This window comes from Notolepis coatsorum (genome assembly GCF_963971535.1).
Source record: "Notolepis coatsorum genome assembly, chromosome: 6".
Classification (NCBI taxonomy): Eukaryota; Metazoa; Chordata; class Actinopteri; order Aulopiformes; family Paralepididae; genus Notolepis; species Notolepis coatsorum.
In genome coordinates, this window is record NC_140170.1 from 119,849,482 (window position 1) to 119,871,537 (window position 22,056).

At 42.9% G+C, this 22,056-nt stretch overlaps 1 protein-coding gene across 1 annotated transcript in view; it reads right to left on the bottom strand.

Moving 5' to 3' along the window:
* Window positions 1-22,056, bottom strand: part of cand2 (cullin-associated and neddylation-dissociated 2 (putative)) — a gene marked incomplete at its 5' end in the record, with an annotated part of 128,332 nt that overhangs the window by 64,931 nt on the left and 41,345 nt on the right. The window contains 2 exons of the mRNA XM_084316751.1: window positions 14,608-14,762; window positions 15,412-15,555. Of these exons, the coding sequence (XP_084172877.1) occupies window positions 14,608-14,762; window positions 15,412-15,555 (299 nt within the window). The remainder of the gene's footprint in view (window positions 1-14,607; window positions 14,763-15,411; window positions 15,556-22,056) is intronic.

The following is a 22,056-nucleotide window of genomic DNA, read 5'->3' on the forward strand; positions in this document are numbered from 1 at the left end:
TAAAAGTTTATTGTTTTCCCTGATTGGTGGTTGGTAGCAGTAGCAACACTAATTAATTTTTATTAGTGTTGTGAGGGGGTAATGGTTGTGTGTAAGAATGTAAGTGTGTGTGAAGATGAATGAAATTGATGTTGTATGAGGAGTGTGAAGCAAAAGCGAATGATACATTTAGTCGATACGCTAATCGGGCATTTAAAGTAAGAAATAAGGTTAGGATGAACAGATTCATCAGGCAAAGAGAGATTGGAATCAGATGAAGGACCAGGGTTACAAAGGTTATTAGGCAATTGATAGGCGTGGGACTAATGATTATGTTTCCCAGAAAATCAGGTGAAGAGAACACACAGGGGATTGGAAACCTTCAGTGTTCCTGTTGGAGGAAACGGACAAACACAAGATAAGCTGTATCGTTATTTTTCAAACAAATCGCACCGTGTCTCTCTAAATATTTTAGTATAGTGTTGCCCGACATTTCCAATGCATAACGAATAGTGGAAATAACAGGGAAATGCCACTGTATTAAGTCTGGATGTTTTTGCTTTCTTTCTGTACAGGTGCTCGGCTGGACAGGAGCTCTAAACGATTTCCATAACCATCTAGGGAAACGGCTGTAATGAGCCTTGGTATAAGTATGAATCATAAGCCAGTTATCAATCCTTGTCTGCACAGTAAAAATTTGACAGTGTGAGTGTTTTAACTCAAGTAAGTAGAAATAGTGAAAGACAGAGAAACTTGTTTTTTCAAACGGTGATTGCAGGAGTGTTTGAAAGTGGAATGAATGACAGTAACATAGGAAGTTCACCTTAGTGGAACATTGATAGGAACAACTGAAGCGTTAGATGCAATAACAATAGAATAACAATAACAACAATATGGAAAAGGGCCTTAGTGATCAGGCCATTGGGGGGAGAAGGCCGAGAGCCTCTGCAGACATTTCCCAGATAGACTTTACCAGTGATGATAATCTGATTGATTGGAATATGGACTTCTCTCATGTGACCAGTACGACAGAAGGACTTGAAATGTTGACTTTGGTTCCAATACAGGGGAGTGAACCAGTGACAACGGTGTTACTCCAACCAGAACCGATTCAAGCTGGAGTGTCCATTGCAGGCGACTGCAGTTTAACCAAGGGGCAGAAAAAGAGACTGAGGTTACAGCAGTCCCACGAAGTCCACTCTGGCCGGAGGGCTGGAACTGAGACCGACAGCAGGTATGGAATAATACACGAACAGTTTCTACAGCCCACCCGTTTCCCATGTCCACCCTGCCCTCAGCACCGAAGCCAAGATGAGAGGCGGGGCCCAGCGATGGGAAGTCAAACCGCCAGTGCTGAGATGGGGGAAGAGGCAGCATCCTATAGACAACAGAGAGCGTTTGTGACAGCGTTCGAACAACACGAGGCGGTTCATCGAGATCTGATGAAGACACAGCTGGAGATCGGTCAAGCCGCACACGAGACTCAGAGATTGGAACAAGAACTGGCAAGAAAGGCTGCGCTACTAGAAGCGACAGCTGTTGAGATCATGCTTCGGGCGTCTGACCTAGGCCGCCGTGATCAAAGAGTGCCCTGTGCTCCGTTGCCCGGACAGGGAACTGGGCCGCGACAGGGTGAGCAGAACCGCAGGAGGGGTGAGTTTCTAGGCCCCTCCCAACAAGAGAAGGCCCGAGGAGAGGCAGCAGAAAAGGACAGGTATGCCCCTCTCTCCTCCAGGCAACAGGACATGCGACCAGAGGACAGGAGAGGGGTTGACCTGGCGAGGACTGTGGGATGCCAGCCGAGAGACTGCGGGAGTCGTGGTAAACTGGAACCCCTGGGATGGCCAGCGTCGGCTGAGTGTTGGCATTGTGGGGAGATTGGCCATTTCGCTCGGTCATGTGACAAAGGGTGGAGGGCTCAGCAAGAGTCCAGTAGAAGGCGAGAGTCCATCAGAGAACGGAGTTGCTGGAAATGTGGAGAGTTGGGACATTTTCAGAGGGGGTGTAAATAGGGGGTGTCTGCATAGGTCATAGGTTGATTAAGAGCGAAGCGGAAATGCACAAACAAAGCCTTTTGGGTGCTCGAGTAAATAGAGATATTGATAAATTAAAGTGGAAAATGAGACTGATTAGAATAAGGATAGAGACGAGGATACATAGATAAGGTTTGATTAGGTGTGCAAGTTACTAAAATGGTTTGGAAGACTAACCAGGGTAAGTTGGGGCTATAGAGGGATGACGTAACTGAATATTGCATGGGCTAATCAAACTAACAAAATTAATGGTTTTAGACAGGAACAATGGAACATTTAATATTAGACAGAGTTAGAAACAAAGGACTATTTATAGTAGTGATTACATACTTGATCAAAGGGTGGTCAAGTTGAATTAAAAAAAAAAAAAAAAAACACAACAACATTATTATTTCATTACTTATTTTATTTCTTTTTGGATTTTTAATTTTGCTGTCTTAGTTTTTGCGGGGGTATTTATGCCTCTAGATGATAGTTTAATTCTGTTGGATGGGTGTGTAGCATGTAGGCACTCACAATTTTTTTGTTTGTTAATTTGTTTGTTTTTGTTTGGTACTCTATATTTTTGTAGGAACTGGCTGGCTGGGGGGGGATCTCTCGCCGGTCAGGGATGGCAGGTGGTGGTGGCACAGCGAGACTGGTAGGAAGTCTGATGTAATGAGCTGGAAACTGAGAATGGACGGGAGCTGGTTCATGGTTTGTTTTCCGCTCATTAAGAGTCCAGATGTAGAATCTGGGGGGTTGTGTCACTTTTTGGGTTATGGTAAGTGTTGGGGAAACATATTTCTCTGTCTATAGGAAGCTCGGTAGGTTTTTGGTCGAAATTGTCCGGAATAGTGTTCATGTTCATTTGATTGAATGCTAACGTAAGAGGCTGTGAAATACATAGATAATTAATTTGGAGAAAAATGTATTGTCAAAACGCAGAACAGTAAAGATGTATCTGCGAAAATAAAAGTTTCCAATCTATTGTGTGTTTGTAAATAATAATCCAAAATGCAAAAAGGACAGAGGGAAAATCGTTTCCTTCTGTGGAAAATCGGAGCAGTACCGAGACCTGCATACAACAAAGAAGAGGCTGTGGTTAGCACAAAAATACAACAAGAAGAAAACGGTCAAAAACGAGTTAGCAGTAAAGGCCTCAGGAGGTTGAAATAGGGATAACTGACAGGGAGGTAATTGAGGCCTCAGTGGTCTTTTCAAGGAGAAGAAATGATTTATGTTGCTTGGTTGAATTTTCCTCAAATGTTTAGAGTGTTAATCTTTTAGTGGTGTGATGTATTAATCTTTTCTTGCAGAGTCCATTACAAAAAATAGACATTTAAGCTAATTACACGGATAATGGATAGTCATAATTGAAATAAGCTGAGAATGGTACGATGATTCTTTTTGTATAAAGACACGGACCTAGACTGGAAGTCGTATTTATAACTGATAATGTGTATAACTGTGAAAGGAGGAAAAAGTAGGTGAAATGATGATTTTGTAACTGTACAGATGGAAAGGGGTTTGGTAGTTCGATTTGGGTAAATTTTGGATTTTTTTGAAATTTTGGAAAATATTAGCAAAAATGATGAAATGATTTTAACATGTTTAATTTAGAATATTGATGCTGTATAGTGGGTTATTAAACCCCCTAAGGGTGGATTGTCGTATATTTCTAAATGAAAACATGAATAAAGCAAACTATAAATGTACCAAAATATTGAGTTATAAGAAAGAGCCGGAAAAACACCATGTTGGTTGAAAGAGGGTAGACAGTGACTCCCCAGACCAGATGGTTGACCTTTAAGATAATTACTAGGCCCTCCAGGAGATAGTAAGACAGAAGGGAGGATATAATTATCTTTGAAGGAACTAAACCAAACTCAAAATAACAGTTGAGATCAAAAGGTCATATTTACCCTAAGTAAGGAATTTCAGGTTACGACATGGCAGATGGTCAGGCGACCGAGTAAATCGGACTGTAAACAGAGCCTCAGACTGAAGATAGATGAGTCAGCAGCACCCAAGTTAGGCCAAGTGTTCAATGCATCAAGGTTAGCAAGTCAGAAACGGAAGAAACAATAAGAAATGCAGTTGATTGGTAAATATCAGAGGTAAAGGGTTAGACCATTTGCAAAATGTGGTGAAATGACTAACAACTGTTTTCAGCCAAGGTTACCATTTAGTATTATAAAGGAAAGTGTCCATGTGTTTGGGTTCAAATAAAATGAGTTGATTTGCTAATTCTATAATGTAAAATAATGAAATAGGCTACATTGTATAAACTTAGTCACAATAAAGAATAAAAACTCTTAATACTAGAAGATAAAAGCTGTACAATATTGGTCATATAATTTAATCAGGAAATAAAGTGTTACTCAGTGAAAAACGGAATCCCCTCCTCAAGTAATGATTAAAGTGTCAGCAGACCCAAACTGTGAAACTGTTGTCACAAGACCCAAGAGGACGTGTCACAACAGACAAGTTCCTGCTGGAATGTGGCCAAATAAGGAAGGCAGATGGTGGAAGTGACGTCACTAGACAGGCAGGCGAGAGGTTTTGTTCTTCCCTGTTTAAATAGGGCTGACGAGATGGAGAACACACACAGACCCGGGGACACACACCCGGTGACGGGAGCGGAGACGGAGAGGATCCTGGGAGGCGAGCCACACAGAACTCGAGAGCCGAGCCTGAGACACAGCGAGAAGGATCCTGGAGCCGTGACACAGAGGGACTGAGACCCGATGACAGACGAATCGCCTCGCAGCAGGAGAAGCCTACCACCGAGGAGAGACGAAAAATGAGCGCTCTCTGCTGAGCACCGATACTCACGGAGACCAGGTTGCCTTGACAACCACACCACGAACCACGAGAGAGAACGCGTGTTGGCATGGGAACCAAGAGACAACAACCCCAGCACCGAGAAGAAAACTCTGATCAGCCCTAGCTGATCCGAGCATGGACCAAACAGCCACAAAGAAAAGAGACAATTAGATATACCAAAGAGACGATGTACTTGTTTTGATTCCTAAGCTGTGGTTTTATTAATAAACACCGCAGCCCGTTGATTTGACCACCTCGTCAGTCTCTCCTTACTTAAACCGAACATCTAAAATACCTAACCAATGCAGAGGAAAGGGTAATAGAAAACTATACGATCGCTGAACTTAGATATAGGTAAATGAAGAATACAAGTTACTTCACAACTTCAGAGGCCAGAGGGTGGGACATATAAACACATTTACTATCAAATAGCACTGTGAGGCTGAACAACAGGACCAATTGACTATACATGTGCTTAAAGGGGAACTATCTTATAAATGGCCTTTTTCAGTGTTTACCATTGTTTCTTAGCTATGTGGACTTATATTAATAGGATCTATGTCTCTAATTCTCATATTGGCGCATTCTTCCAATTCTCCTCTCACAATATTCACCCTCACTGAACTGAGTCATCTGAAAATGTGCATATCTGTGATGTCAGAGATTTCTCAGCTGCATAATAATGTGGCCGTTGATGTGGCAGTTGGCACCAGGCCACACAGTGGTTGGAGCCCAGCCTCAAAACGGCTTAAGATCTTGAGGTCGAAAAATGCGGTTTTTGAGTACTTGATTAGAAATACAAAACAATGCATTTTAATTTTTTTGAAAAAAACCTAGGTGTTCCATAGACTCACAGGAATTGTGTAAAAGTGCCCAAATAGTGAAAGAAATAGTAAAATAGTTCCCCTTTAAAAAATTTTAAATAAACATTATTTTTTTTAAATGGCTAGAAGTGATTTTGTAATTTTGCAACCGTGGGTCTCATAGGGTACTTTTAAACACATGAAGGGTGCCGTGACTGAAAAAAAGGTTGAGAAACGCTGGTATATGGTGTGGCTCTTTGTGATACCACAGTAATTTTTGTGGCTCTTAGTCTCTGACTGGTTGGCCACCCCTGTGCTATGCTATATTATCCTGTTGTGCTAAACTGCAATATTATACTAAACTGTGCTGAATGAATGAATGAATGAAAACTTTATTTAACAGATTGCAGAATGGGTACAATACAGTACGGCTCAATACATACAATTGTTAAGGGGATGCAGACCTGAGAAAGACGTTTGTCTTGTTTCCATCAGGGTCCCCCATTTTCAATTCATATAGACATTTATGACAATACACAACATACATGACATTTATGGCATAGGGACATATAGGTATTTAGTACTGATACATTTGTGACATAAGCGGTATTCAAATATACAGTACTGTTACCCCTAGATCCTGACAGAGTATATACATATGATGGGGAGGGGACTGTACATTAGGAGGGGGTGGGTGGGTGGGAGGGAAATATACATACGGCGGGGAGGGAATATATACATGCGGTGGGGAGGAGACTGTCTATTAGGAGGTGGTGGGGGTTTTGGGCATTTACGGTGGCCAGTTTCGAATTGCAGCCTCCCGTAGGTGCTCTTTAAGAGCGGTTTTGAATGTGGGCAGGGATTCACATTCCTTTACAGCTTTGGGTAGGGCGTTCCACATTGTTGTGGCATAATTGCGAAACGTGTTTAGTCCCTTGTTTGAGCCGAATCTGGGTTTAACATGATTTGTTGAGCTTCCTCTGGTGTAGTGGTTGTGGTATTCACTGACCTTTGGGAAGTATTTTGACATGTACATGGGCACCCCGGTCGTATAGTGTATCTTGTAGACCAGGCCCATTGCAAGTTGCTGTACTCTGTCGTCTACTCTAAGCCATCCTAGGTTGGCAAAGTGGGCAGGGGTGAGGTGGGTTCTGGGGTTCAGGTCAAGTAGTAGTCTGACCAGTTTGTTTTGTGATGTTTGTAATTTTGTTTTAAGCGCCTTTGAGGTGCTACATGTATACTGTCTATTTATCTTTTCTTTGTACAACCTTTTGAAGTGAAATATATTAGTAGAACTCTTTTCATCATTCTGCAACGAGTTCCATAGTTTGATACCTATAACTGAGGTGCACCTTTGTTTTAAGGTGGTTTGTGCAAATTGGTGCTTAAAATTTAATTTCCTTCTGCTGTCATCTGGACAGTGAATGAACAACCTCTGTATATTTGCTGGTTATACAAAACTAATAAAGTCTGTATTTCAGCTAACTCTTTAAGTTTCAATAGTCTGGATTTAATAAATAATTCATTGGTATGTTCTCGTGAATCTACTTTGTGAACTATTCTTACTGCTCTCTTCTGTAATATAAATAATGGCTTTACCGGTATGTTACTTTCATACGTGTTACCACACACTTCCACAGAGTAACTCAAATATGGTAGGATGAGTGAACAATATAATATTTGCATAGAATTATAATCAAGCAATATATTTAAATGGTCGCTAAAAAAGGCTCCTCCCATTTTTTAAATCTTTTGACCCATTTGTCGTAGAGACTTGCGGGTTGTGCCATTGTACTCAGTAGGGATATCCTCTTTCATTGGTCTATGTTGACCACGCCCCATATTCGTAGGCTCCTTCCACTGTTTGTATCTTTTGAACCGTTTGTCGCAAAGACTTGCGGGTTGTGCCATTGTACTCAGTAGGGATATCCTCTTTCATTGGTCTATGTTGACCACGCCCCCTTATCTTAGGCCTTGCCCCTTTTTTGTATCTTTTGGACCGTTTGTCATAGAGACTTGCGGGTTGTGCCATTGTACTCAGTAGGGATATCCTCTTTCATTGGTCTATGTTGACCACGCCCCCTAATATTAGGCCACGCCCCCGTTTGTATATTTTGAAGCATTTCTCGTAGAGACTTGCGGGTTGTGCCATTGTAGTCGGTAGGGATATCCTCTTTCATTGGTCTATGATGACCACGCCCCCTATGTTTAAGTCCCGCTTACCGTTTGTCATACAGACTTGCGAGAGGGGTCGTCGTACTTGGCTGGAAGATCCTCTCCTGTTAGCCGGTGGTGCACAGGCATCACCCACACTTTCACAATTTCCCCTGCGTAATAGTCTAGTTTTGATTATTACCTAACCCAGCACCCAAAGGAGTGATGTGCTTTGGGGGGACTATATAGCATTGCCCCACCGCTACGATCCAGGCATCTAAACTGGCTTATTGAGATGCCAAATGTGTGCTTGATCGCACCCCGTGTTCTGATGTGAGCCTGATGTACGCCGCCTCTCCAACGTTGGCAGGATTACGCACGGGAGTCTGGAGTTGGTAGCCACCGTCACCTATACAAAAGCACATACTTTTCCCCCACACATTTGGAATGAATATTACAGCACAAGCGGCTGGGTGGCGCTGGACATTGCCCTCGTCACCAACGCAAGAGACACCAGGTTCGACTCTGGCTGTCGGCGTTGCCTCCGGCTTGGGCCAGCCGTCATACTAACTCAATTGGCAGAGTTAGCGGGTGGAAGTCGATGGGTGGTAATCTGGACATTGTGGACAGCGACTCCTACAGGTCGGTTGGGGACGCCTGCACAGCAGAGACAGGAAATGGCAGGGATAGTGTGAGCCTCCCACACATTACACCTCGCCAATGAGAGTCCGCGCTGGCAGGTGAAAAGATGTGACAGGCTGCCTCCTCGTGTATCGGAGGGGACACGTGATGCAAGGCTTCTATCCTCCCTACAACCGGCCAGTGGGGGGCATATGCGAGCAACGTTCAAGACAGGGGAGGGGAGAATTGGCACAGAGGAATTGGGATGGGAGAAAAATAGAAAAAGTGGAGAAAAAGTGGAGAAAAGAAACGAATATTGCAGCACAAACGTTTGTGTCATCCATGTCTTGCATCATTCCGTATAGACTGCTGATCCAAAAATGTTTGCTGTCATGCACAGACCCAGGGAATTTGGCAACCACATTCGTTATTATATTACAGGAGTTGCACACTACCTGGGTGTTGAATGAATACGTTTCCTTCCTATTTATAAAAACATGTTAGTTTTCGCCACAACATTGGGGAAGCCGACAACGTTAAATAACAATATTTAAATAATAAATAAGATTGCATGGGATCTCTGGGTGGCTGGCTCAATATCATCCTTGATTTCATCGAGTAGATCAAGAATTGCTTGAGCTGGCAGTGGCCACCTGTGTCTTAAATCAAGTGATATTCTCATTAGAAATATTCTTTCACAAACACGCCTGGCATTATGATGCCTTCACCTGGCAACAATTACTGCTGCCATGATCACCTGAGACGCTGGCAATGACACCCCTTTATAAATGCGCTTAGTTAGCACCAAATCTCTGAAAAGTAAATAGCGTCACTTTAACTGCGCGTGGCAATTAGAAAGGTGGCCAAGAGGATACCATCCTTTCTACATCGCCCCAATACCTCAAATGGATCCGTTATCAGCTCTATTCTATTTTCAATCTTTCATAATGTTCTTATGTACCCCAGTTGCTATTGCATGTACATATTTGTGTTTTATTACATGTATATGTACATACTTACTTACCAACTGTTTCGCCTGTTTTATAGAAACACTACTATCACCCCTTCTAAGGTTTCTCCCCTCCACATTGCCTGTGGTGCTTTTTTCCTATTGCTAGTTTTTTTGTGAGTTTTTCCTTACCTTCGCGTGGGGTATGTCTGGGAGTGTTGCATTTATTTATTTTACATTTTATTTTGGATTTCATGGTGTTTTTTGTTTTGTTCTTGATTTATTGTGATGTTTCTTCTTGACTTGTTTAAAGAAGACGTGTCCGGCCCATGGGGACATTAACGGGTGTTGTCGGGCCTTACAAATACATTTGATTTGATTTGATTTGATTAGGGGTTATGATTTACCAGATGACTTTTTCCGTGACAAACAAGGACGACTCCTCACCACCAAGGAAGAACAACACCAAAGGTGGACTGAGCACTTTAGGGAGCTCCTCAACAGAGAGCCCCTTGTCCAAGAAGTGGAGATTCCGCCAGCTGCACACATGCTGGAGATCAACTGTGCCCCCCCAACAAGATATGAGGTGAAAAAGGCCATCAATGCATTGCCACATGGCAAGGCAGCAGGGCAAGATGTCATTCCAGCAGAAGCTTTAAAGGCAGACGTTGAAACCTCAGCCACCATGCTACACCAGCTGATCAAAAGGATCTGGGAGAAAGAAGGAAATGTACCAACAGACTGGAAGGACGGGCTCATTGCTATTATACCCAAGAAAGGAGACCTTAAGAACTGCAACAACTATCATGGGATTATGTTGCTCTCAACACCAGGCAAAGTGTTCAACCGCATTATCTTGGACAGACTGTGAAAAGGGGTCGATGATGAACTGAGAGAAAACCAAGCCGGTTTCAGGAACGGTAGATCGTGCAGTGACCAAATTGCCACCCTCAGGATCATCATCGAGCAATCCATAGAATGGCATGCACCTGTCTATGTCAATTTCATAGATTTTGAAAAGGCATTCGATAGTGTAGACCGCAAGCTGCTTTGGAAACTCATGGCACACTATGGAATCCCTAAAAAATACATCAGCATAATCAAGAACATGTATCAGGACATGAAATGCCAAGTGTTACATAACGGATGTGCACGAGAACACTTCAAAGTGCTCACCGGCGTGAAACAGGGCTGCCTACTTTCCCCCTTCCTCTTCCTCCTATGCATCGACTGGATCATGGGACAAACCACAACCAATAAAAAGACTGGCATCCAGTGGAGTCTAACGGAGCACCTCGAAGACCAGGGCCCTCATTTATCAACGTGGCGTACGCACAGATATGTGCGTAACCCATGCGTACGATCATTTCTAAGCAAAGTGTGGGATTTATCAATTTGAACTTGTGCTTGACTTTGTGCGTATATTTAAGCACAGGTCGGACCATGCGTAGCTGACGCCCTGTGGTAGAATATGGGGACTGCAGACGGACGGCATAGCTCTCATCAGTTGCATGCATTAGTTTCAACGCGGAAATAAGCTTGACTGACGTGTTCTGTATGACCCCCGTAATTCATTATAGTTCATTGTGAAATAGCGATAGTAGTGTAATTATTGTCAAACCCTAAATAGCATGTGGAATAGGTCTTTCTCTCCGAATGAATGCAGCATATGGTTTATATATAGCGTTATCGGGTGCACTGACTGCGCTCGCAGGAACTGTTTTCAGAGATAGCATCAGATAGGGATGAATGAATGAATGAATGAGGGGCAGTCTAATTGCAGAGAGAACATAATATTAACTAGAGTCCACTACCCGAGACACCTCCTTCATTTGTACCGCAATTTGGGACCCAAATTGGAGCTATAAGCTTAAAAGCTTTTCCGTGCTTATTTGAGAAGGGTCCAGCTGCAGAGCCGGAGAGACAGACAGCAGAGAGACAGACAGACAGACAGATAGACACTGTTCCACAGTGTGTGTGTGTGTGTGTGTGTGTGTGTGTGTGTGTGTGTGTGTGTGTGTGTGTGTGTGTGTGTGTGTGTGTGTGTGTGTGTGTGTGAGACTACTAGTCTCCTAGTAGAGACTAGTAGAGACCCCCCCCCCTCTGGACCACCTCCTAGTAGAGACTCACCCCCCCCCCTCTGGACCACCTCCTAGTAGAGACTGTACGACGGCTGCGATGAGGAGGGGGAATTGCAACCACCGCAAGCAAAACTTAACCCTTTCACTTAATCCTCATCTTCGTCTTCTTCCTAGAGAAGTCTCTACTAGGAGGTGGTCCAGGGGGGGGGGGGGGGGGGGGGGGAGTCTCTACTAGGAGGTGGTCCAGAGGGGGGGGGGCTGAGTCTCTACTAGGAGACTAGTAGTCACACACACGCACGCACGCACACGCACACGCACACACACACCAGGGTTTCCGTTAGAAAAAATTGTTGCCGGTCTCCGTGACCTGCAAGATTTCAATCTACCGGACAAATGAGATTAATTCCGGTCATAGTTTATTGAGCTTTAAAACAATTGAATAAAGAATGTCATCCTCAAGGCATGTAGATTTATAATATTATTACTTAAAACTATAGGCTACTTTTGCGTATACAGTCATTAATATATTCCAAATAAAATAAGTCCCTCGATACTCCGTGCTGCTGCTGACTTGAAATAAAATAGACCGCGTATGTGGGCAGTCGGTCCGACACTAAACAGCAGTCTGTTATAATCACATTTTTATGAGCTAACGAATTCCGTTATATTGGACATTTGTATTAATTATATCAAGCGAAGAACTGAGAAAGCAGAGAGACGGCAACTTTATCGTGGTTTGCGTGACGACTCTCTCCACCTCGCAACGAGTTGGTGCTGGTCATAATGTCCGGTGAAAACAACTCCCTCCAAGCACAACTTGACCACCCGAACCGTACCAAAACAGGCCAAAATTAAATAGCCCATGCGACGAACGATTCATTACATTCGTTTCATCGTTGCTCCACCAAGCAGCCGGTCCAACAATGAAAGCTGTTATCAGCGCGAGCCGGCCGCAGTTAGTTTGCAAGAAGCATCCAGCTGCAGACCCGCAGAGCAGCTTTCCAGGTCTGGGGACCGCACTGTGCCAGCAAAGCTGGTGGGTTCTGTGGGTCTGCAGCTGCATGCCTTCCGCAAATCCAGCAGCAAGCTCTCGCTGAGCGAAGCAACGACAACAAACGCAATGATTGTTTCGTTCATCGCATAGGCCACCCAACTCCAGCCCATCCAAATACAATTCAAATAATCAAACTGTGCCCAGAGGGAACTATTTTCACCGGACACTATGACCGGAGAGATTAAATATGTCGGACTTCAACAGATTTTGCCGGTCAAAAACCGGTAATTACCGGCTAACGGAAACGCTGACACACACACACACACACTGTGGAACAGTGTCTGTCTGTCTGTCTCTCTGCTGTCTGTCTCTCTGCTGTCTGTCTCTCTGCTGTCTCTCTCAAAATAGTATAAGTGCTATCTTGGCCCTGAGAGAGTTGCTCTCCGGCTATGCAGCTGGACCCTTCTCAAATCAGCACGATAAAAGCTATAAGCTTATAAAACGATTTAATATGCTAAACTTCGTTTTAAATTCTTTAATTCACATTTGTTTATTTCATAAAGATTTTCCCGACATAAACCTGCCCCGACCAGATCCGTGACTCTGTTGCGATACAGATTAATTATCTACTCAGAAAGCTTATAAAACGATTTAATATGCTAAACTTCGTTTTAAATTCTTTAATTCACATTTATTTATTTCATAAAGATTTTCCCAACATAATGCTACCTGCCCCGACCAGATCCGTGACTCTGTTGCGATACAGATGAATGATCTACTCAGAATAGTATTATAAAGTGGCTATCTTTTATGCTGTAGATCACTGCTGGTATGTGCGTGCAGAACCTTTATTTCAGCGGGTACGTATTTATTTGACGTTACTGTACAATATATGTGTGTATTAAAAGACGGAGCTGTCTTTTATTGTAATATAATAATTATTAATATTAAAAATAAATGAAGAAAGGCATTCTTATTCCAGCATGCATTAATGACACCAACGGGCAACGGCAAAACAGTGGTTAATGGTCTTTATTAGTGTTTGCGGTGTCCAGGCAGCAATGGTCTTTTAGGAAGTTAATAGATATAATATCCGACATCATCACCGTGTACAACACGCTTCCCTCGGCTTAGTCCACTTTTCCAAATTTCATGGGGGTGTTCCATTACCGTATATGGTTAATTAAGGGCGGTGCTATATGCAAATACTTAAAACCATGCACGAGCTCAAGCGTAGGATCAAAGTGATATTTATCAAGACAGGTGTGCGTAGGACCTGTGTACGCACATGTGATAAATCCCGTTTTTTTTGTGCGTGCACACATTCTAAATTCTGTGCTTACGAATGGAAGTAGAATACTTTCTAAGGAAAATTGATAAATGAGGGCCCTGGACTTTGCGGATGACATCGCACTACTCTCACACAACCATCAACAGATGCAAGACAAAACCCAGCTGCTAGAAACAACTGCAGCTGGACTTGGGCTCAAAATAAATGGACCAAAAACTCAAGTAATCAGAGTCAATAATAAAAGCACAAACCCCATAACCATCGGGGGCCAGACACTGGAAGAGGTTGACCAATTCACATACTTGGGTAGTTTTATAACTGAGGAAGACGTAAGGGCAAGAATAGGAAAAGCAAGAGCAACATTCAACATGTTAAACAAGATATGGAAAACCTGAAACATCAAACTCAACACCAAGCTCAAAATCTTCAACTCCAACGTCAAATCCGTACTGCTATATGGCTCTGAAACCTGGAAAACCACCACTAACATCATCAATAAACTGCAGACCTTCATCAACCATTGTCTGAGACGTATCGTCAGGATCTTCTGGCCAAACACAATTACCAACATCAAGCTGTGGGAATGCACCAAGCAAGAATCAGTGGAGGTCCAGCTGACCAGGAGAAAATGGAGCTGGATTGGGCACACACTTCGAAGACACAAAACCGCAATAACCAAACAGGCATTATCCTGGAACCCACAAGGCAAGCGAGGCAGAGGAAGACCCAAAAACACCTGGAGAAGAGACACTAAGGAGGAATTCAAGACGAGGGGACTGACGTGGAAACAGCTAGAGAGGATGGCTCAAGACAGACGGGGGTAGAAACTTTTCATCAATGGCCTATGTTCCGAAAGGAATAAAAGGCCTAAGTAAGTAAGTAAGTATGATTTACCAGAGGATGACGGGGGGAGCTCTGCGATGACAGTCTTGAGTCCCATACTGGAGATATCTCTCAGCTGCTCCTTGTCTGACAACATGTTGGAACACAAAGTGTCCACCATGGTTTCAACCTGGTACTCCTTCACCTTGCTCACCAGAGGGGCCAGACTGAAAGAGACAAGGATCAAACAGTGTTACGATGGGTTGAACATGCACCCCCAGAAGATATGATCAAAATGAAAAGTTACACAGTGCAGTACAACACAGGGTCAAACAACAATCTGCACGTTTAGCTCACTCCTCAGAGGCACCAAGGGGGAGTGAAAACAAACGCTCTTTTTACAGACCAAAAGGACCACACCAGGAGTTAAAACAAGCACTCTTTGTACAGACCACAAGGACGACACCAGGCATTAAAACAAGCGCTCTTTTTACAGACCAAAAGGACGACACCAGGCATTGAAACACTCTTTTTACAGACCAAAAGGACGAGACCAGGAGTTAAAACAAACACTCTCCGTACATTTAGGGATCATACTGGAATTGGACATCTGACACCTGGCTAAAATTAGGTATCGGTATCTGAGGACTTTCCAGAAATCAAAGCAATGTGACTTCATTTTCTGCATTTTTGACACAGAAGCCTGTTAGATCTGTCTATATACTGATTGTCTAAGTCTATAGTCGACTGTTCAGTAAAAGCAATGAATCAGATGGGCCTACTGGATACCAGTCGACACTGAAGTCTAGGACTCTGACTCGGTATCAGTGAGAAAGTGCTACGTACAGTATTGGTTTGCACTGTAATGTTACAAACCATTTGACAGCCAGGTTCTGCACCTCTCCGTTCTTGTCCTCTAGGAGCCGGAGCAGCATGGCCACCACCTTCCTCTCACTGTCCTCATCCAGCTTAATACTGTCCTTCTGAAGCTCTAGCATCAAGTCATTAGTGGCCATGAACCTGGAAGGAGAGAAAGAGAAAGAAAGAGAGAGAGAGAGAGAGAGAGAGAGAGAGAGAGAGAGAGAGAGAGAGAGAGAGAGAGAGAGAGAGAGAGAGAGAGAGAGAGAGAGAGAGAATGTGAAAAATATAAATATATTAGAGAAACGCATTTTAAAACATTTTAATTAATAACAAAAGGCTTTCTCGCACTACCAGATACAGAAAAACTACCAGTCCTACTAGGGGAGGACTCAACAAGCTGTGAGCTAGCAGCAGCATATGTTGCTGCCTGCCACAAAACTGAAGGACAGTGAGTGACAGTCACCTGACATGTTTACGCCGTAATATTTGATGTTTTATTTTACGATGATATTTTGTATGTACTTATATCTGTTTGTAATCCATGTTTATGTTTAATATTGCTTTGGCAACATGTAGAAGTACGTCATGCCAATACAGCCATTTGAATTGAATTGAATTGAATTGAATTGAGATCTAATTATTTGGTGGCAGTGATATTCTGGAAGCATAGAAACATACACACAGATATATTGTGAATATGAACATTCACAAACACACACAAACACGCACACACATGCAAGTTTACACACATAAAGCAGCGTTGGGAGACCCCACTGGGAGAAGAGATAAGCAATGACTTGGGAGGAAAGTGTGCTACATAGGTACACAATAAATTCTACACAACCTCATACAATTCAGTCGCCTCTGTAACAGTGATGTGTCCCCTCTGTAACAGTGATGTGTCCTCTCTCTATAACAGTGATGTGTCCTCTCTCTGTAACAGTGATGTGTCCTCTCTCTATAACAGTGATGTGTCCTCTCTCTATAACAGTAATGTGTCCCTCTCTTTATAACAGTGATGTGTCCTCTCTCTATAACAGTGATGTCCCCTCTATAACAGTGATGTGTCCTCTCTCTATAACAGTGATGTGTCCTCTCTCTATAACAGTGATGGGTCCTCTATAACAGTGATGTGTCCTCTCTCTATAACAGTGATGTGCCCTCTCTCTATAACAGTGATGTGTCCTCTCTCTATAACAGTGGTGTGTCCTCTCTCTGTAACAGTGATGTGTCCTCTCTGTAACAGTGATGTGTCCTCTCTCTGTAACAGTGATGTGTCCTCTCTCTATAACAGTGATGTGTCCTCTCTCTATAACAGTGATGTGTCCTCTCTCTATAACAGTGATGTGTCCTCTTTCTATAACAGTGATGTGTTCTCTCTCTATAACAGTGATGTGTCCTCTCTCTGTAACAGTGATGTGTCCTCTCTCTATAACAGTGATGTGTCCTCTCTCTATAACAGTGATGTGTCCTCTCTATAACAGTGATGTGTCCTCTCTATAACAGTGATGTGTAGGGATGGGTACCGAATTCGGTACTTTTGAGGTACCGAACCGAAACACGTCGGTACTACCGAGTATCGAATCAAGTGAAAAAAAAGAAAAAAAAAATCTTTTTTTTCCTCTTTTTTTTTCTTTTCATGTCAACGTTCACACGCACAATATATGCTTACCTAGGATTTGGCTTGTTTCAACAACAAAGCAGTCAGAGCAATAGCAAGCCGAAAACTGTCGAAATTGTAGTTATTTGAAGTTTGAATTTTTTTTTACGACTGAGGTAGGTAAATTAAATTTCTTGAGACTAAAGTACAGAAAAAAGGTACCGTTGGGTACCGGTATCGATTCACAGGTACCGGTACCGGTATCGGTTCAAATGTGAAAGGTACCCATCCCTAGTGATGTGTCCTCTCTATAACAGTGATGTGTCCTCTCTCTATAACAGTGATGTGTCCTCTCTCTGTAACAGTGATGTGTCATCTCTCTATAACAGTGATGTGTCCTCTCTATAACAGTGATGTGTCCTCTCTATAACAGTGATGTGTCCTCTCTCTATAACAGTGATGTGTCCTCTCTATAACAGTGATGTGTCCTCTCTATAACAGTGATGTGTCCTCTCTCTATAACAGTGATGTGTCCTCTCTCTGTAACAGTGATGTGTCCTCTCTATAACAGTGATGTGTCCTCTCTATAACAGTGATGTGTCCTCTCTCTATAACAGTGATGTGTCCTCTCTCTATAACAGTGATGTGTCCTCTCTATAACAGTGATGTGTCCTCTCTCTATAACAGTGATGTGTCCTCTCTCTATAACAGTGATGTGTCCTCTCTCTATAACAGTAATGTGTCCTCTCTCTATAACAGTGATGTGTCCTCTCTATAACAGTGATGTGTCCTCTCTCTATAACAGTGATGTGTCCTCTCTATAACAGTGATGTGTCCTCTCTCTATAACAGTGATGTGTCCTCTCTCTATAACAGTGATGTGTCCTCTCTCTGTAACAGTGATGTGTCCTCTCTATAACAGTGATGTGTCCTCTCTGTAACAGTGATGTGTCCTCTCTCTGTAACAGTGATGTGTCCTCTCTCTATAACAGTGATGTGTCCTCTCTCTATAACAGTGATGTGTCCTCTCTATAACAGTGATGTGTCCTCTCTCTATAACAGTGATGTGTCCTCTCTCTATAACAGTGATGTGCCCTCTCTGTAACAGTGATGTGTCCTCTCTCTATAACAGTGATGTGTCCTCTCTCTTTATAACAGTGATGTGTCCTCTCTCTATAAAAGTGATGTGTCCTCTCTGTAACAGTGATGTGTCCTCTCTCTATAACAGTGATGTGTCCTCTCTCTGTAACAGTGATGTGTCCTCTCTCTGTAACAGTGATGTGTCCTCTCTCTGTAAAAGTGATGTATCCTCTCTCTATAACAGTGATGTGTCCTCTCTATAACAGTGATGGCCAATCTATAACAGTGATGTGTCCTCTCTATAACAGTGATGTGTCCTCTGTCTATAACAGTGATGTGTCCTCTCTCTATAACAGTGATGTGTCCTCTCTCTATAACAGTGATGTGTCCTCTCTCTGTAACAGTGATGTGTCCTCTCTATAACAGTGATGTGTCCTCTATGTAACAGTGATGTGTCCTCTCTCTGTAACAGTGATGTGTCCTCTCTCTGTAACAGTGATGTGTCCTCTCTCTATAACAGTGATGTGTCCTCTCTCTGTAACAGTGATGTGTCCTCTCTCTATAACAGTGATGTGTCCTCTCTCTGTAACAGTGATGTGTCCTCTCTCTATAACAGTGATGTGTCCTCTCTATAACAGTGATGTGTCCTCTCTCTATAACAGTGATGTGTCCTCTCTCTATAACAGTGATGTGTCCTCTCTCTATAACAGTGATGTGTCCTCTCTCTATAACAGTGATGTGTCCTCTCTCTATTACAGTGATGTGTCCCCTCTCTGTAACAGTGATGTGTCCTCTCTCTATAACAGTGATGTGTCCTCTCTCTTTATAACAGTGATGTGTCCTCTCTCTATAAAAGTGATGTGTCCTCTCTGTAACAGTGATGTGTCCTCTCTCTATAACAGTGATGTGTCCTCTCTCTGTAACAGTGATGTGTCCTCTCTCTGTAACAGTGATGTGTCCTCTCTCTGTAAAAGTGATGTGTCCTCTCTCTATAACAGTGATGTGTCCTCTCTATAACAGTGATGTCCCCTCTATAACAGTGATGTGTCCTCTCTCTATAACAGTGAGTTGTCCTCTCTCTATAACAGTGATGTGTCCTCTCTATAACAGTGATGTGTCCTCTCTCTATAACAGTGATGTGTCCTCTCTCTATAACAGTGATGTGTCCTCTCTTTATAACAGTGATGTGTCCTCTCTCTATAACAGTGATGTGTCCTCTCTTTATAACAGTGATGTGTCCTCTCTTTATAACAGTGATGTGTCCTCTCTCTATAACAGTGATGTGTCCTCTCTCTATAACAGTGATGTGTCCTCTCTCTATAACAGTGGTGTGTCCTCTCTCTGTAACAGTGATGTGTCCTCTCTCTGTAACAGTGATGTGTCCTCTCTCTATAACAGTGATGTGTCATATCTCTATAACAGTGATGTGTCCTCTCTCTATAACAGTGATGTGTCCTCTCTCTATAACAGTGATGTGTCCTCTCTCTATAACAGTGAGGTGTCCTCTCTCTGTAACAGTGATGTGTCCTCTCTCTATAACAGTGATGTGTCCTCTCTCTATAACAGTGATGTGTCCTCTCTATAACAGTGATGTGTCCTCTCTCTATAACAGTGATGTGTCCTCTCTCTGTAACAGTGATGTGTCCTCTCTCTATAACAGTGATGTGTCCTCTCTATAACAGTGATGTGTCCTCTCTCTATAACAGTGATGTGTCCTCTCTCTATAACAGTGATGTGTCCTCTCTGTAACAGTGATGTGTCGTCTCTCTATACCAGTGATGTGTCCTCTCTCTGTAACAGTGATGTGTCCTCTCTATAACAGTGATGTGTCATCTCTCTATAACAGTGATGTGTCCCCTCTCTGTAACAGTGATGTGTCCTCTCTCTATAACAGTTATGTGTCCTCTCTATAACAGTGATGTGTCCTCTCTCTATAACAGTGATGTGTCCTCTCTCTATTACAGTGATGTGTCCCCTCTCTGTAACAGTGATGTGTCCTCTCTCTATAACAGTGATGTGTCCTCTCTCTTTATAACAGTGATGTGTCCTCTCTCTATAAAAGTGATGTGTCCTCTCTGTAACAGTGATGTGTCCTCTCTCTATAACAGTGATGTGTCCTCTCTCTGTAACAGTGATGTGTCCTCTCTCTGTAACAGTGATGTGTCCTCTCTCTGTAAAAGTGATGTGTCCTCTCTCTATAACAGTGATGTGTCCTCTCTATAACAGTGATGTCCCCTCTATAACAGTGATGTGTCCTCTCTCTATAACAGTGAGTTGTCCTCTCTCTATAAGAGTGATGTGTCCTCTCTATAACAGTGATGTGTCCTCTCTCTATAACAGTGATGTGTCCTCTCTCTATAACAGTGATGTGTCCTCTCTCTATAACAGTGATGTGTCCTCTCTTTATAACAGTGATGTGTCCTCTCTCTATAACAGTGATGTGTCCTCTCTTTATAACAGTGATGTGTCCTCTCTTTATAACAGTGATGTGTCCTCTCTCTATAACAGTGATGTGTCCTCTCTCTATAACAGTGATGTGTCCTCTCTCTATAACAGTGGTGTGTCCTCTCTCTGTAACAGTGATGTGTCCTCTCTGTAACAGTGATGTGTCCTCTCTCTGTAACAGTGATGTGTCCTCTCTCTATAACAGTGATGTGTCATATCTCTATAACAGTGATGCGTCCTCTCTCTATAACAGTGATGTGTCCTCTCTCTATAACAGTGATGTGTCCTCTCTCTATAACAGTGAGGTGTCCTCTCTCTGTAACAGTGATGTGTCCTCTCTCTATAACAGTGATGTGTCCTCTCTCTATAACAGTGATGTGTCCTCTCTATAACAGTGATGTGTCCTCTCTCTATAACAGTGATGTGTCCTCTCTCTGTAACAGTGATGTGTCCTCTCTCTATAACAGTGATGTGTCCTCTCTATAACAGTGATGTGTCCTCTCTCTATAACAGTGATGTGTCCTCTCTCTATAACAGTGATGTGTCCTCTCTGTAACAGTGATGTGTCGTCTCTCTATACCAGTGATGTGTCCTCTCTCTGTAACAGTGATGTGTCCTCTCTATAACAGTGATGTGTCATCTCTCTATAACAGTGATGTGTCCCCTCTCTGTAACAGTGATGTGTCCTCTCTCTATAACAGTTATGTGTCCTCTCTATAACAGGGATGTGTCCTCTCTCTATAACAGTGATGTGTCCTCTCTCTATAACAGTGATGTGTCCTCTCTATAACAGTGATGTGTCCTCTCTCTGTAACAGTGATGTGTCCTCTCTCTATAACAGTGATGTGTCCTCTCTGTATAACAGTGATGTGTCCTCTCTCTATAACAGTGATGTGTCCTCTCTTTATAACAGTGATGTGTCCTCTCTGTAACAGTGATGTGTCCTCTCTCTATAACAGTGATGTGTCCTCTCTGTAACAGTGATGTGTCCTCTCTCTGTAACAGTGATGTGTCCTCTCTCTATAACAGTGATGTGTCCTCTCTCTGTAACAGTGATGTGTCCTCTCTCTATAACAGTGATGTGTCCTCTCTATAACAGTGATGTGTCCTCTGTCTATAACAGTGATGTGTCCTCTCTCTATAACAGTGATGTGTCCTCTCTCTATAACAGTGATGTGTCCTCTCTCTATAACAGTGATGTGTCCTCTCTCTATTACAGTGATGTGTCCCCTCTCTGTAACAGTGATGTGTCCTCTCTCTATAACAGTGATGTGTCCTCTCTTTATAACAGTGATGTGTCCTCTCTCTGTAACAGTGATGTGTCCTCTCTCTATAACAGTGATGTGTCCTCTCTATAACAGTGATGTGTCCTCTGTCTATAACAGTGATGTGTCCTCTCTCTATAACAGTGATGTGTCCTCTCTCTATAACAGTGATGTGTCCGCTCTCTATAACAGTGATGTGTCCTCTCTCTATTACAGTGATGTGTCCCCTCTCTGTAACAGTGATGTGTCCTCTCTCTATAACAGTGATGTG